The sequence below is a fragment of the Pantherophis guttatus genome, chromosome 8 (genome assembly GCF_059756535.1).
Source record: "Pantherophis guttatus breed Tessera chromosome 8, ASM5975653v1, whole genome shotgun sequence".
Taxonomy (NCBI): Eukaryota; Metazoa; Chordata; class Lepidosauria; order Squamata; family Colubridae; genus Pantherophis; species Pantherophis guttatus.
In genome coordinates this window covers 7,397,603-7,411,115 of record NC_142070.1, presented here as the reverse complement: position 1 = coordinate 7,411,115, position 13,513 = coordinate 7,397,603, and the positions used below count along the sequence as shown (strand labels likewise).

The 13,513-nt window shown below is 44.8% G+C and overlaps 1 protein-coding gene and 1 pseudogene across 7 annotated transcripts in view; one reads left to right on the top strand and one right to left on the bottom strand.

Moving 5' to 3' along the window:
- The window catches only part of SLC4A4 (solute carrier family 4 member 4), a 191,152-nt gene that overhangs the window by 133,137 nt on the left and 44,502 nt on the right, over nt 1-13,513 (top strand). For all 7 annotated transcript variants that reach the window (XM_087875228.1, XM_034431263.3, XM_060687039.2 and 4 more), the window contains 5 exons: nt 1,777-1,864; nt 3,931-4,085; nt 6,707-6,820; nt 7,903-8,077; nt 11,545-11,678. In XM_087875228.1, the coding sequence (XP_087731354.1) occupies nt 1,777-1,864; nt 3,931-4,085; nt 6,707-6,820; nt 7,903-8,077; nt 11,545-11,678 (666 nt within the window). The remainder of the gene's footprint in view (nt 1-1,776; nt 1,865-3,930; nt 4,086-6,706; nt 6,821-7,902; nt 8,078-11,544; nt 11,679-13,513) is intronic.
- On the bottom strand, nt 4,143-6,394 carry LOC148112546 (uncharacterized; annotated as a pseudogene).

The following is a 13,513-nucleotide window of genomic DNA, read 5'->3' as shown; positions in this document are numbered from 1 at the left end:
CCTCTAAAAGGATTTTCTCTGCTTTCCAATTTTGCGCAAAGACAATTCTCGCTGCAGTTACAATATGTATAATCAAATAAGTATTCTCTTTACTATATTTCTCTGGTAAGATACGCAATAGGAACAGTTCAGGTTTTAAATCAATAAAGTGTTGTATCATTTCTTCTAGCCATGTTCTAATATTAATCCAGTAGTTCCTCAAGTTTTCCAGAAAGTCTCCATGGACGTGTCAGCCAGCATGAGGAAGTCTGTTCTGGGAAGATTAATGTTGATTTTAATGCAGCTGTCTGTAGAAATATTAATTTCCCTCATGTTGAGTTTGCTCTTTGCTCTCATTTAAAAAACAAAACAAACCATGGCATTTACTTTGCTGCAATATAGCCATTTGCCCTCTTCAGAAACCTCTTTATTTATTTATATGGCAGTTCTAATTAGCCGATTGAAAATAAATAATTTACGCCATTGGCTTCTGCAAGGTATCGCAGGAAAAGCTTTTATTTCTCCCAGAATTGCACACATAAGCAAATAGCAAGTATTTGCATAGTAGTTATTCGCCAATACCACTGAAATTTGTCGTTGCAATAAAATGAGGAAGAAGGTAAGGGAATTTGTTTCTTGAGAAGGAAGTCGTTAATTTTAATCTAAAGAACCCTCCTGTGCAAAGCTTATGGCCATGAGTGTATCACATGGCTGTGATATCCCTACCTGGAGAGATTGAATAAATGTTTATGTGACAGCTGCACATCAGCTGGAATGTCTGATTGGAGGCTAAAACCTATGAAGAAAAAATTGTAGGAATTGGGTATGTCCAGTTTAATGAAAACAAGGACTAGGGGCGACATGGTCGCAGTGTTCCAATATTTGAGGGGCTGCCACAAAGAAGAGGGAGTCAAGCTATTCTCCAAAGAGTGCAGAGAAGAGCAACAAAGATGATTAGGGGACTGGAGGCTAAAACTTGAAGAACGGTTGCAGGAACTGGATATGTCTAGTTTAATGAAAAGAAGGACTAGGGGAGACATGATAGCAGTCTTCCAATATCTCAGGGGCTGCCACAAAGAAGAGGGAGTCAAGCTGTTCTCCAAAGCACCTGAGGGCAGGACAAGAAGCAATGGGTGGAAACTAATCAAGGAGAGAAGCAACTTAGAACTAAGGAGAAATTTCCTGATAGTTAGAACAATTCATCAGTGGAACAACTTTCCTCCAGAAGTTGTGAATGCTCCAACACTGGAAGTTTTTAAGAAGATGTTGGACGACCATTTGTCAGAAGTGGTGTAGGGTTTCCTTCCTGGGCAGGGGGTTGGACTAGAAGACCTCCAAGGTCCCTTCCAACTCTGTTATTCTGTCTTGGATGGTCATATGGGCTAATTTGTAGGTATCACTGCTCACTGCTGCAAAGAAACCGTGAGACTCTTGCTTCTCTTTGAAATTATTTCCCGTCACCAAACTGTCAGCCTTCACACACAGGTAGATCAGTCAGGAAACAAAGCCAGATGAAATAATTCTATTCATTGCAAGATTATATTAACAGAATTCTTGCAAGTCCAAAAGTACAAATCTTACTCTCTATTCTTTACAGCCTGAGAATTTCAGAACAGCCCCTTCTGAACCTCTATTCTCCATCCATTATGCGGCTGGAGACTAGGCCTTCTCTTATCTAGCCATTCCCTCTTTTTCATATTTTTTCTTTGTAGTTGCTTAAGTAAACATTCTCAATAAAAAAAAAATGTATGTGGATTTGCAGATGATAATAACGCTGGCTTTCTTCCTGGGGTTCAGGTTCCTGTTCATTTTGCTGGGCCCAAAAGGCAAAGCAAAATCCTACCACGAAATCGGTCGATCTATTGCCACGTTGATGTCGGATGAGGTAATTTTTCCTTTGTGCTGATAGGCTCGTAGTCTCCTCGACACCACAATGTGCTAATCTTTTAATGCTTTCCTTCAGAAATGATAGGTTTTTAAGAAGAGACTAGACTGGTCACTTATCTGAAATGGTATAGGTCAGGGATGGCTAACCCTTTTGCCGTCACGTGCCAAAAGGGGGGGGGGGCGGGTGTGTGTGTGTCACATGCCTGTGTGCCCACACCCATAATTTAATGCGTCCCGCCCCCGCACATGCGCACGGGCCCCCCCTGGTGCTCCCCCCCCGCTTTTGGCACGCGATGGTACGGTGGGCCCGGTTTGTCAGCCACCCCAGGTTCCAGAGGCTTTCTAGGAGCATGGGGAGGGCGAAAACAGTCTCCCCCCCCCTCCCCGGAGGCCCTCCAGAGGCCGGAAACAGCCCGTTTCCTGACTTCCGGTGGGCTTGGAAGGCCCGAAAATCAGCTGGCCGGTGCACGCATGCGTGCTGGAGCTGAGCTAGGGCAACGCTCACGTGCCCACAGATATGGCTCTGTGTGCCATCTGTGGCACGCGTGCCATAGGTTCGCCATCACAGGAATAGGTTCTCCTGCTTGAGCAGGGGGCTGGATTAGCAGACCTCCAAGGTCCCTTCCAGTTTTGTTCTGTTCTGTTTTATTCTTGTTCTGTTCTGCTTCTATTCTACTCTACTCTACTCTACTCTACTCTACTCTACTCTACTCTACTCTACTCTACTCTACTCTACTCTACTCTACTCTACTCTACTCTACTCCACTCCACTCCACTCCACTCCACTCCACCCCACCGCACCCCACCCCACCCCACCCCACCCCACCCCACCCCACCCCACCCCAGCTCATCCTTATCCTTATCCTTATCCTTATCCCTATCCCTATCCCTATCCCTATCCCTATCCCTATTGTACTCCACTCCACTCCACTCCACTCTACTTGGAAGTGTTAAGGGTTCCCTCCCATGGATCTTTAGAGTTTATAGTCTTTATACCGCACTCAGTCAGTTCTTTAAGTATTGGCTTAATCTTGGCTTTATTTGAAGTGTGGGAAGTGAGGGAGAGATGGGAAGATGATCATACAAACAAAAGTGGAATATTCACACCTGCCAAGCCGTTGACTCATTCCCAACTCAGTGAAGTTACAACATCAGCTTTTGCTCATGGGAATTTTATCAAAGATCTCTTCCTTGAAGTTTGAATTTGATCACTTTGTGGGGTGGGGGGTGGGGTGGGGAAACTGCAGGCAAATTTCTTTCCTTGACGCCTTCTCAGTGGTGGCTCATCTTCTCTGGAGCCACCACAAGTCTGCCTTCACACACACACATACTTACAAAATGCTCATCTGTACATAGGAAATTTGGTGGTGTGGTTGAAGGGAGTTCCTTGGGACCAAAAAAAAAAGAGATTTGGTGGATTGGATATGGCCTTAAGATAGTAGAGGGCACATGTTGAGTTCAAATGCTCACGTAGCAAGTGATAGGAAATCTGCATTTCTCTAAACTTGGAAGACTATTGGTCAGAGTAGGTACTGAAGGTTTGAAGGGTCCTTGGTGCTCTCTGAGCTTGGTTGTTTTCTTGCAGACGTTTCATTACCAAACTAGATGATGTCATCAGTGCTAGATGGGAGTGGGATTTGTGGAGTGGAGGAGGAGGACTGTGAAGTCTTTGGTGCTCTCTGAGCTTGGTTGTTTTCTTGCAGAGGTTTACCCAAACTAAGTAACATCATCAATAAGGAATGGGGTTTGCTCTCAATTTATATTCTAGTGTCTTGCCCTGTTAGGAATATAAATGGAAAACAAACCCCATTCCTTACTAACACTGATGATGTTCCCTAGTTGGGCAATGAAACGTCTGCAAGAAAACAATCAAGCTCAGACAATACCAGGGAACCCCTCATTTTAACCTTGAGTTACAAATAATTCTTTTATCGATAGGGAAGGCTTTACCTGGACAAATAGATGGGTGTTACATAAATAGGATGCATATAGTTGCATATGCAAAAATATCTAGATGGCTTTTTCCTTCTGCCTGTGACCACTTCTTCATTCATCCCTTTATAGGTATTTCACGACATAGCCTACAAAGCCAAAGACAGGCAGGATCTGATCGCTGGGATTGATGAATTCCTGGACGAAGTCATTGTGCTTCCTCCTGGGGAGTGGGATCCTGCCATAAGGATAGAGCCCCCCAAGTCTCTGCCATCTTCTGACAAAAGGTAATGGAGTTCTATCCTGTGTGATAGCTGGCGGGAGGGAGGGAGGAGGGAGGATGGATGGATGGATGGATGGATGGATGGATGGATGGATGGATAGCTGGAGGGTGGGAGGGAGGGAGGGAGGGATGAGGAATGGATGGATGGATGGATGGATGGATAGCTGGATGGATGGATGGATAGCTGGATGGATGGATAGTTGGATGGATAGCTGGATGGATGGATGGATGGATGAATTGATGGATGGATGGATTGCTGGATGGATGGATAGCTGGATGGATAGCTGGATGGATGGATAGTTGGATGGATAGCTGGATGGATGGATGGATGAATGGATAGCTGGATGGATTGCTGGATGGATGGATAGCTGGAGGGATGGATGGATAGCTGGATGGATAGCTGGATGGATGGAGGGATGAATGGATGGATGGATGGATAGCTGGATGGATAGCTGGATGAATGGATAGCTGGATGGATTGCTGGATTGCTGGATGGATGGATAGCTGGATGGATTGCTGGATTGCTGGATGGATGGATAGCTGGATGGATGGAGGGATGGATGGATGGATAGCTGGATGGGTGGATGGATGGATGGATGGATGGATAGCTGGATGGAGGGATGAATGGATGGATGGATGGATAGCTGGATAGCTGGATGGATAGCTGGAGGGATGGATGGATAGCTGGATGGATAGCTGGATGGATTGAGGGATGAATGGATGGATGGATGGATAGCTGGATGGATAGCTGGATGGATGGGTAGCTGGATGGATGGATAGTTGGATGGATAGCTGGATGGATGAATGGATAGCTGGATGGATTGCTGGATTGCTGGATGGATGGATAGCTGGATGGATGGAGGGATGGATGGATGGATAGCTGGATTGCTGGATGGATGGATAGCTGGATGGATGGAGGGATGGATGGATGGATAGCTGGATGGGTGGATGGATGGATGGATGGATGGATGGATGGATGGATGGATAGCTGGATGGATGGCTGGATGGATGGAGGGATGGATAGCTGGAGGGAGGGAGGATGGATAGTTAGATGAAGATAGATGATAGATAGATAGATAGATGATAGATAGATAGATAGATAGATAGATAGATAGATAGATAGATAGATGGATGGATAGATCTTGTTCATTAATAATCTGATGGCTGGATAAATAGTAGACTTAATATGTGTTACATGAACTGGTTGGATGAAGAAGAGGATGATACTGTCTTCTCCAGGATATCTGTTTCAGATTCCTTAACAATCTTGATATTGAGGATGGAAGGTGGCATTGACCTTTAAAAGGTGATAAATGTAATGGCTCTAAAAAAAATCAGGTCCTATGCCCAGATCTTTCCTTCTTGGGAAAAGTGAAGGAAAAAAAAATAGTAGATAAAGCATCGAGGAAAAGCAAGCGACTGATTCAAAATAATGACAACATCCTTAAGAGCAGAACAGTTTATTCCTGAACTCTCACAAAGTTACTTCTCCATAGGATTCTGCAATGCCATATGGAAGGTGTGGATTTTAGAGTTGCTGTTCTTTTTTTATATCACAACCCCCACCACCCAGAGTCACAAAACAACTTCCATCACATATAAAATCTATGGATTATTTTACCTTCCAGTCATCCGCAAAATGAAAAAAAAAAAAAATTGCTTTATGGCAATGCCGTTGTCATCACAGATTTTGTGGCATGGATTTTGCTTATAGCAATAGCAATAGAACTTTGACTTATATACTGCTTTACAGCCCTCTCTGAACGGTTTACAGAGCCATCCTTTTGTCCCCAACAATCTGGGTCCTCATTTTACCGACCTCGGAAGGAGGGAAGGCTGAGTCAACCTTGAGCCTGGTGAGATTTGAACTGCCAAACTGCTGGCAGCCGGTGATCAGCAGAAGTAGCCTGCAGTACTGCACTCTAACCACTGCGTCACTGTTTAAGTTAATTATTGTTTAAGTTAAGTTAAAAGATTAGGAAAATCAAGGCCTGCCCTTGAGTTGTCATAGGCAAGGGGGATGGGAAACAGGCGAAGCAGCACAGCAGCCAAAGACAGGAGCACATTCCAGGCATATCTTTCTCAAGGCTGTCTCCCAGGGTTACCCACAGCGGCCGCAGGGGAGTGATCTCTCGTGCTGAAGCCGAGAACACCAGCCTGAAGATGACGAATGAGACTTCGTCGAAACGTTGCCAAGACACGGGAGAAAACCCGAATAACCAAAGACCTACATACAAACACCCGCGAAAACCTCAGAAAACATATATGTATATATATGTATATGTATATGTATATGTATATGTATATGTATATGTATATGTATATATAATTTTTATTATTTCACAAACCATTCCTTGACCCATGGTGATGTCCATTAAAAGGGAAATGTTAGGAAAATTAAAAGCCCTAACTAGATAATTTTAAAAAATAATATGACTAAAATGCATCAGTATTGGAGCCCAGTGTTTCTGAACACAGGACAGGTTAGTTCATATTACCTATTAAGACCAAACGTAATTTCTGAAGATTACCGAAGGCTTAAGTACACATGCCTGGTTATTTGTGTTTGTGCGACGTTTGCAACGAATGTGCACATTCAGTTCTGTTCTCATTCTGTCCATCCAGGAAAAACCTGTACGCAGGTAGCGAGAATGTCCAGATGAATGGAGATACCCCTCACGAGGGAGGAAATGGAGGAGGGGGTCACGGGGACTGTGAGGAATTGCAGCGAACTGGCAAGTAAGGGACAAAAGTTCATATCTTCGCTAGTGTGTTATACAGGTAGTCTTCGACTTATAACCAATTGCTTAACCACCATTTGAAGTTACAACAGACCTCCCTAGAACTATTTAGAATCTGTTTTGGGAGTTACAACAACTGCACACATACATCCCCTGTCATGTGATTGCTGTCAACTCGCCAAGCATCCCTGGCCTGCCCTTGAGTTGTCATAGGCAAGGGGGATGGGAAACAGGCGAAGCAGCACAGCAGCCAAAGACAGGAGCACATTCCAGGCATATCTTTCTCAAGGCTGTCTCCCAGGGTTACCCACAGCGGCCACAGGGGAGTGATCTCTACAACCCACGAAATTGCTCCGTTGTTGGTTGTGATTGATGACACATCCTGGAGGGAGGGGGGGAAACAGGGTCATGATTGGGACCGTAAATTACGTAGGGTTGGAGTTGGCTTCATTTGGGAACCATGAAGCTCCTAATAAATAACTGGATATTTTTTTTTTGAAGCTTGTTTTGAGGCTCATGATTTAATTAGGGCATCTGTCAGAACCCTGACAATTGCATTTTGGGCGTTTGGCAATTGGCTCACTTTCACGTCCATTTGCAGTGTGATCACGTGACCCTGATTTTTGTGACATCTTATGCCGGTTCCCAGCGTTTACATCCAGTTTCCAGCAAAAAAAGAAAAAAGAAAAAAGAAAAAAACAAACAACCTCCCATTGAGGAAAACAGATTCATTTAATTGAGCATGGTGTTTACTTGACAGCTGCTGCCTTTACTTAACAAATGTTGCCAAAATGCTACAAAAAAAAATCAAGTCTGATGACATGATGCCTTGATTGACGACTGCAATACCTTACCATTGTAATTCTACGCTCAGCTGCAGTCATAAATCAAGGACTACCTGTAAATGATCTGGGTTTTTTTTAAATCAAAGTTCTCCTTCAGATCGTTTTTAACTCACATCCTTCTTTAGGGAAGCCATTACAACAGCCCTCGAATTATGTTTTGGGGTGCTATTTTCAAGCTCTCCTTCGCCCCATGGACTAATGTCAGTGTGAAACCTCTTCTTCTTCTTCTTTTTAGATTTTTTGGGGGTTTAATCAAAGACATCAAAAGGAAGGCCCCTTTCTTTGCCAGCGACTTCTACGATGCCTTCAACATCCAAGCCCTCTCGGCTATTCTCTTCATTTACCTGGCGACGATAACCAACGCCATCACTTTTGGAGGCCTGCTGGGTGATGCGACAGAAAATATGCAGGTGGGCTCACGTTTTTGAAGAAGCCATTTTCAACGGGATGGAATTGGGCAACACACCTTTGCCGGAAGTCTCATCCCACACCGCAAGGAGCTGCGGTGGCTCACGTGGCTAGGACGCTGAGTCACAAGACCATTGAATGGTTGACTGCTTGGCAGTTCGAAACCCGAGAGTCCGAGCCCCATGACAGAAAGAACTTCCATCAATTGGTCCCAGTTCTTGCCAACCAAGCAGTTCGATGCTGCCCTTTTCCGGAGACTCAGGACGGCTTACAATGCATTAAGCAATAGCCTTCATACTTTTGTATACACCTGCTTAGTAGGGCTTTCGACCTCCCCCCCCCCGCACACACACACACACACACACACAAGCAGTGTTCTGTGATGATCTGACCCAGCTCCCGCAACTTCTGGAGGCAGGTTTTTCCACTGATTAACTGTTCTGTCAGAAAATGTCTCCTCAGTTCTAGGTTGCTTCTCTCTTTGATTAGTTTCCATCCGTTGCTTCTTGTCCTGTCTTCAGGTGCTTTGGAGAATAAGTTGACCCCCTCTTCTTTGTGGCAGCCTGGAATAGTATCTTTTCAAATATAATTTGAAATGCTGCATGATAGATTTCTCACATATGTGCTAGTCGTTCCCGACTCTAGGGGGCGGTGCTCATCTCCGTTTCAGAGCCGAAGAGCCAGCGCTGTCTGAAGACGTCTCCGTGGTCATGTGGCCGGCATGACTCAACGCCAAAGGCGCACGGAACGCTGCTCCCTTCCCACCAAAGGTGGTCCCGATTTTTCTACTTGCATTTTTTACGTGCTTTCGAACTGCTAGGTTGGCAGAAACTGGGACAAGTCATGGGAGCTCACCCCGTTATGCGGCACCAGGGATTCGAACCGCTGAACTGCCAACCTTTCGATCGACAAGCTCAGCGTCTTAGCCACTGGGGTACAGAAACTCTCATTGCTTGTCCAGTGTTTTGGCTCATGCAGATAGAGAGGATGTTTTTTTTTTTTGTTTTTTTTTTGCTTTAATTTATATGCCGCCCTTCTCCGGAGACTCAGGGTGGCTTACAATGCGTTAAGCAATAGCCTTCATACTTTTGTATATTTATACAAAGTCAGCTTATTGCCCCCACAAACCGGGTCCTCATTTTATCCACCTTAGAAAGGATGGAAGGCTGAGTCGACCTTGAGCCTGGTGAGATTCAAACTAGCAGTAATTGCAAGCAGCAGATATTAATAACAGTGCTCTAGTCCACTGTACTACAGGCTGTTTTTGGTTTGGTTGTGATGCAAGTAGTTTTGGCTTGTGGGGCTGGCTTGAATCAAAGTTTAGTGCTTCCACAAAAACTGTCTTCTTTCTGTTATTTAACATACAAATATGTTAAATGGTTTGAACCGAATGCTAGATTTATCTGTTTATTTATAGACAGAGTCCCGGTCCTGTATTTTAATGTAAACGCCCCAGAGGCTACTGAATAAACACAATAAATATGAATCATAAAAGTCAAAAATAACTACAAGGATAAAAAAATAGGGGGGGGGATGATAAAAAGAGCAGCTTTCAGAAAGGAAATGAAAGTACCATTTAATCTTTAAAGGAGATTGTTGAGTGTTGTTGTTTTTTGACCGGTTTCCTACAAATAAATGAAATTTCACTGGGCCAAACCTATTAGCCAAAATTTGGACGTCACTATGAAGAATACCGGTAGTCTTCCACTTACGACCACAATGGACTGCAAAATTTCTGTTGCCATGCAAGACGATTGTTAAGTGAACTTAGCCCCACTATATGAACTTTCTTGCCACAGGCTCTTTTTGAGAGTTGTTGAGGCCACTTGGAGGTTTGTCTCTGCCCTCAGGGTCACCTGCGTGGTGATAATGGGTGTGGAGCCTTCTTGGAACTGCTGAAAGGACTGTGTTGTAAGCAGGAGATAGATGATGTGGTATCCCTCCCGCTCTGTTGAGAGAGGCCTATTCAATTTTGACACAGATGGCCTCTTTGACCCCTCTTTCAAACCAGCAGTCCCCTCTGTCCAAAAATGTGGACTTTGCCGTCTCCAAACAAGACAGTCCAGTTGCCTCTTGAAAAAGCACCTTTGGCGCAGGCACAATTCACTCAACGACCGCCTTGCTTAGTGATGGAAATTCTGGCTCTGTGTATGAAAGCGTTCATATCTGGAAGGGGGTGTTTGGGGTCATAAATACAGGGATTTCTTCAGGAGTTGTCAAGGAGGGAGACCTTTGGAGCTTCTCACTGGTAACGGAATAACAGAGCTGGAAGGGACTTTGGAGATCTTCTAATCCAACCCTCTGCTCAAACAAGGAAACCCTCTACCATTTCAGACAAATGGTTGTCCAATCTCTTCTTAAAATCCTCCAGTGTTGGAGCATTCACAACTTCTGGAGGCAAGTTGTTCCACTGATGAATTGTTCTCACTGTCAGGAAATTTCTCCTTAGTTCCAAGTTGTTTCTCTCCTTGATTAGTTTCCATCCATGGCTTCTTGTCCTGCCTTCAGGTGCTTTGGAGAATAGCTTGACCCCCTCTTCTGGCAGCCCCTCAGATATTAGAACACTGCTATCATTCACCCCTGGTCCTTTTTTTCACTAGACTAGATGTACCCCATTCCTGCAGCCGTTCTTCCTATGTTTTATCCTCCAGCCCAATGGTAGGTTCCTACTGGTTCGGTCCGGTTCGGCCGAGCCAGTAGCGGTGACGATATGACGTCACCGAACCGGTTCTCCCCCCTCCCACCCACGTTATTCTTACCTCTTATTTGGTCCCACCCCCAATCTATTGCTGCCTCCTGAGTCCCAGCTGATGACTAGAGGGAAAAAAACTGTTTAAACTCTTGCCGCGGGGCTTCAAAGGGCCGTCCTACAGCTGATCAGTGTTAAAAGCAAACAAATGAGTCGGGTCGTAAGTGCGAGGACTGGTCGTAAGTGCGAGGACCTTCCAGAATTGACTCTGACCAGCTAGCCACGCCCACCTAGTCACATGACCTCCAAGCCACACTCACAAAATAAGCCACGCCCACAGAACCGGTAGTAAAAAAAATTAGAACCCATCCCTGCTCCAGCCCCCTAATCATCTTCATTGCTCGGCCCTCCTGAGCTCCATTTATGCTGGCAGAGGGTTGCAGGAGGCCGTTGCAGCTTCCCGAGCTCCATTTTCTCTGGCAGAGGCACTGCAGGCTGGTCCTTTGCTGTTTCCAGGGTGGGCCAAATCTAAGCACCCCGCAGGCTGGATCTGACCCCCCCCGGCCTTGAGTGTGACACCCCTGCTCTAAACTGCAGTGTTACAATAGGGGATCTCATAATAACCTTACAGATTTTGCTTTCCAGGAATGGAAAAAAAAGAAGTTTGCTTCCAGATTTGTCCATTCTTCTCTGGGTGGGACATGCTGGGTATTTAAAACACTGGAGTGGGAACGAATTTAATGATTGTGGATGTATTTGCTTGTGTTTTTTTGCATCTAGGGGGTGTTGGAGAGCTTTTTGGGCACAGCCGTTACAGGAGCTGTTTTTTGTCTATTTGCCGGCCAGCCACTTACTATTCTGAGCAGCACCGGTCCCGTTTTGGTCTTTGAACGACTTTTATTTAACTTTAGCAAGTAAGTCTGAAAGGAAGAGGGGCTGGTGATATCATGGGGGCTTCTGATAGAAAAATGTACAGCAACCTATTCTAGAAGCGTCCTCCAGAAAAGTTGGCCCACAAGTCTGCCCTTCTGAAGGACCTCAATTCCGGAATGACTAGTTATTCCCGAAAATAAATAATGCAGGTAGTCCTTGATTTACAACCGCATTGAGCCCCACATTTCCGTTGCTAAGCAAGACAGTTGTTAAAGTGAGTTTTGTTCCCCTTTACGACCTTTCTTGCCACAATTGTTAAGGGAATTACTGCAGTTGTTATCTGGTTGTAAAGTGAATCTGGCTTCCTCATTGACTTTTCTTTTCAGAAGGTCACAAAAAGTGATCACAGGACCCCGGGACACTGCAACCGTCATAAATATGAGTCAAATATTTACGGAGGTTCTCAATCATCCAGGTCATGGTTGTCCCAAAGGTGCTTTTTTGCAAAAAGGCAGCTGGACTTCCTTCATTTTTTCTTTGAAGCTTCCTCATTTTTTCTTTGAAGCAGAGCTGGCAGCAGTTAGACAGTGAGGAGGTTGGGGAGGAACTTGGGCCAGTCCTGGAGGACGGGGAAAGCTCGGACGAGGGCTCTGCGTCGGAGGGAGAGAGAGAGAGAGAGAGATAGGCAGCAATGAGACAGAGGAACAGCTGGAGCCCGTTCCCAATGTGCACATGCGCAGAGCTGCCAGAAGACAAGAACAATTCAGAAAGCAGGGTTGACTTGAAAGTAAAGTCACACCTTGGAGATGATTGGCCCCTCCCATAGGAAACAAAAGAAGAGCGAACGGGGAGGGGGCTTTTGCAGGAAACTTCGTTCGGTCAGTAGTTGCAAGAGTGAAAAGTTCTGTTTGTGACTTTAAGAGACTCTGTGCCAAGTTTTGCCTTACTCTGCGTTTGGAAACAAGTTTCGTGGCAGCTTGCCAAGCGAGATAAGGTCTGTGTTGATAAATATTCCTTTGAAAAACTGTTTGGACAAACCTTGCTGACCGTGAATGAAAGTACTGTATTTTTCGGAGTATAAGACGCGCCTTTCCCCCCCCAAAAAAGAGGGTGAAAATTTGGGTGCGTTTTATACTCTGAATGTAGCCCCACCCAGCTTCTCAAACGGAGGTTTCAGAGGCTGAAAAAAGCATCAGAAATGAAGCTTCAGAAAAGAAGCCCCCAAACAGAGCTTCAGAGGCTTTTTTTCTGAAGCTGTTTAAGAGGCTTTCACAGGGAGGAAAAAAAGTTTTTTCTGAAACGAAGTTTCAGAGGCAGAAAAAAAAAGCAAAAAAGAAACAAGGCACAGAGCTCACAACCAACAAATCTGTTGCTAAAATTCACCTCTGGAGACAGCTGATTCGGGATATTCCGGGAGGCTGATCCACCTCCCAATCAGCTTTTTAAAAATTTTCCTCCCCAAAAACTAAGGTGCGCCTTATACTCCAGGGCCTCTTACACTCCGAAAAATACAGTAATTCACAGTCGTGTAAATAAAAGAGGTTTTGCTGGGACAATTCCTGCCTCCTGCTTTTTAAGGGAGCCTAGGGCAGAACACTTCTTCAGTTCTGACTGAAGAAACAAAATGTCTCTTCTTTGCCTCTTGAAAAGCACCTTTAAATATGAGCCAGTTTTTTAAAAATATATTAACAGAGTTGGAAGGGACCTTGTAGGTCATCTAGTCCAACCCTCCACCCAAGCAGGAAACTATTTCTGACAAATGGCAGTCGAATCTCTTCTTGAAAAACATCTGAATTTTGATCAGATGACCATGGACATACTTGCAACAGTGGTATGGAAAAGGCTGATAAGTCAAATTCGAACGGTCACTAAACGA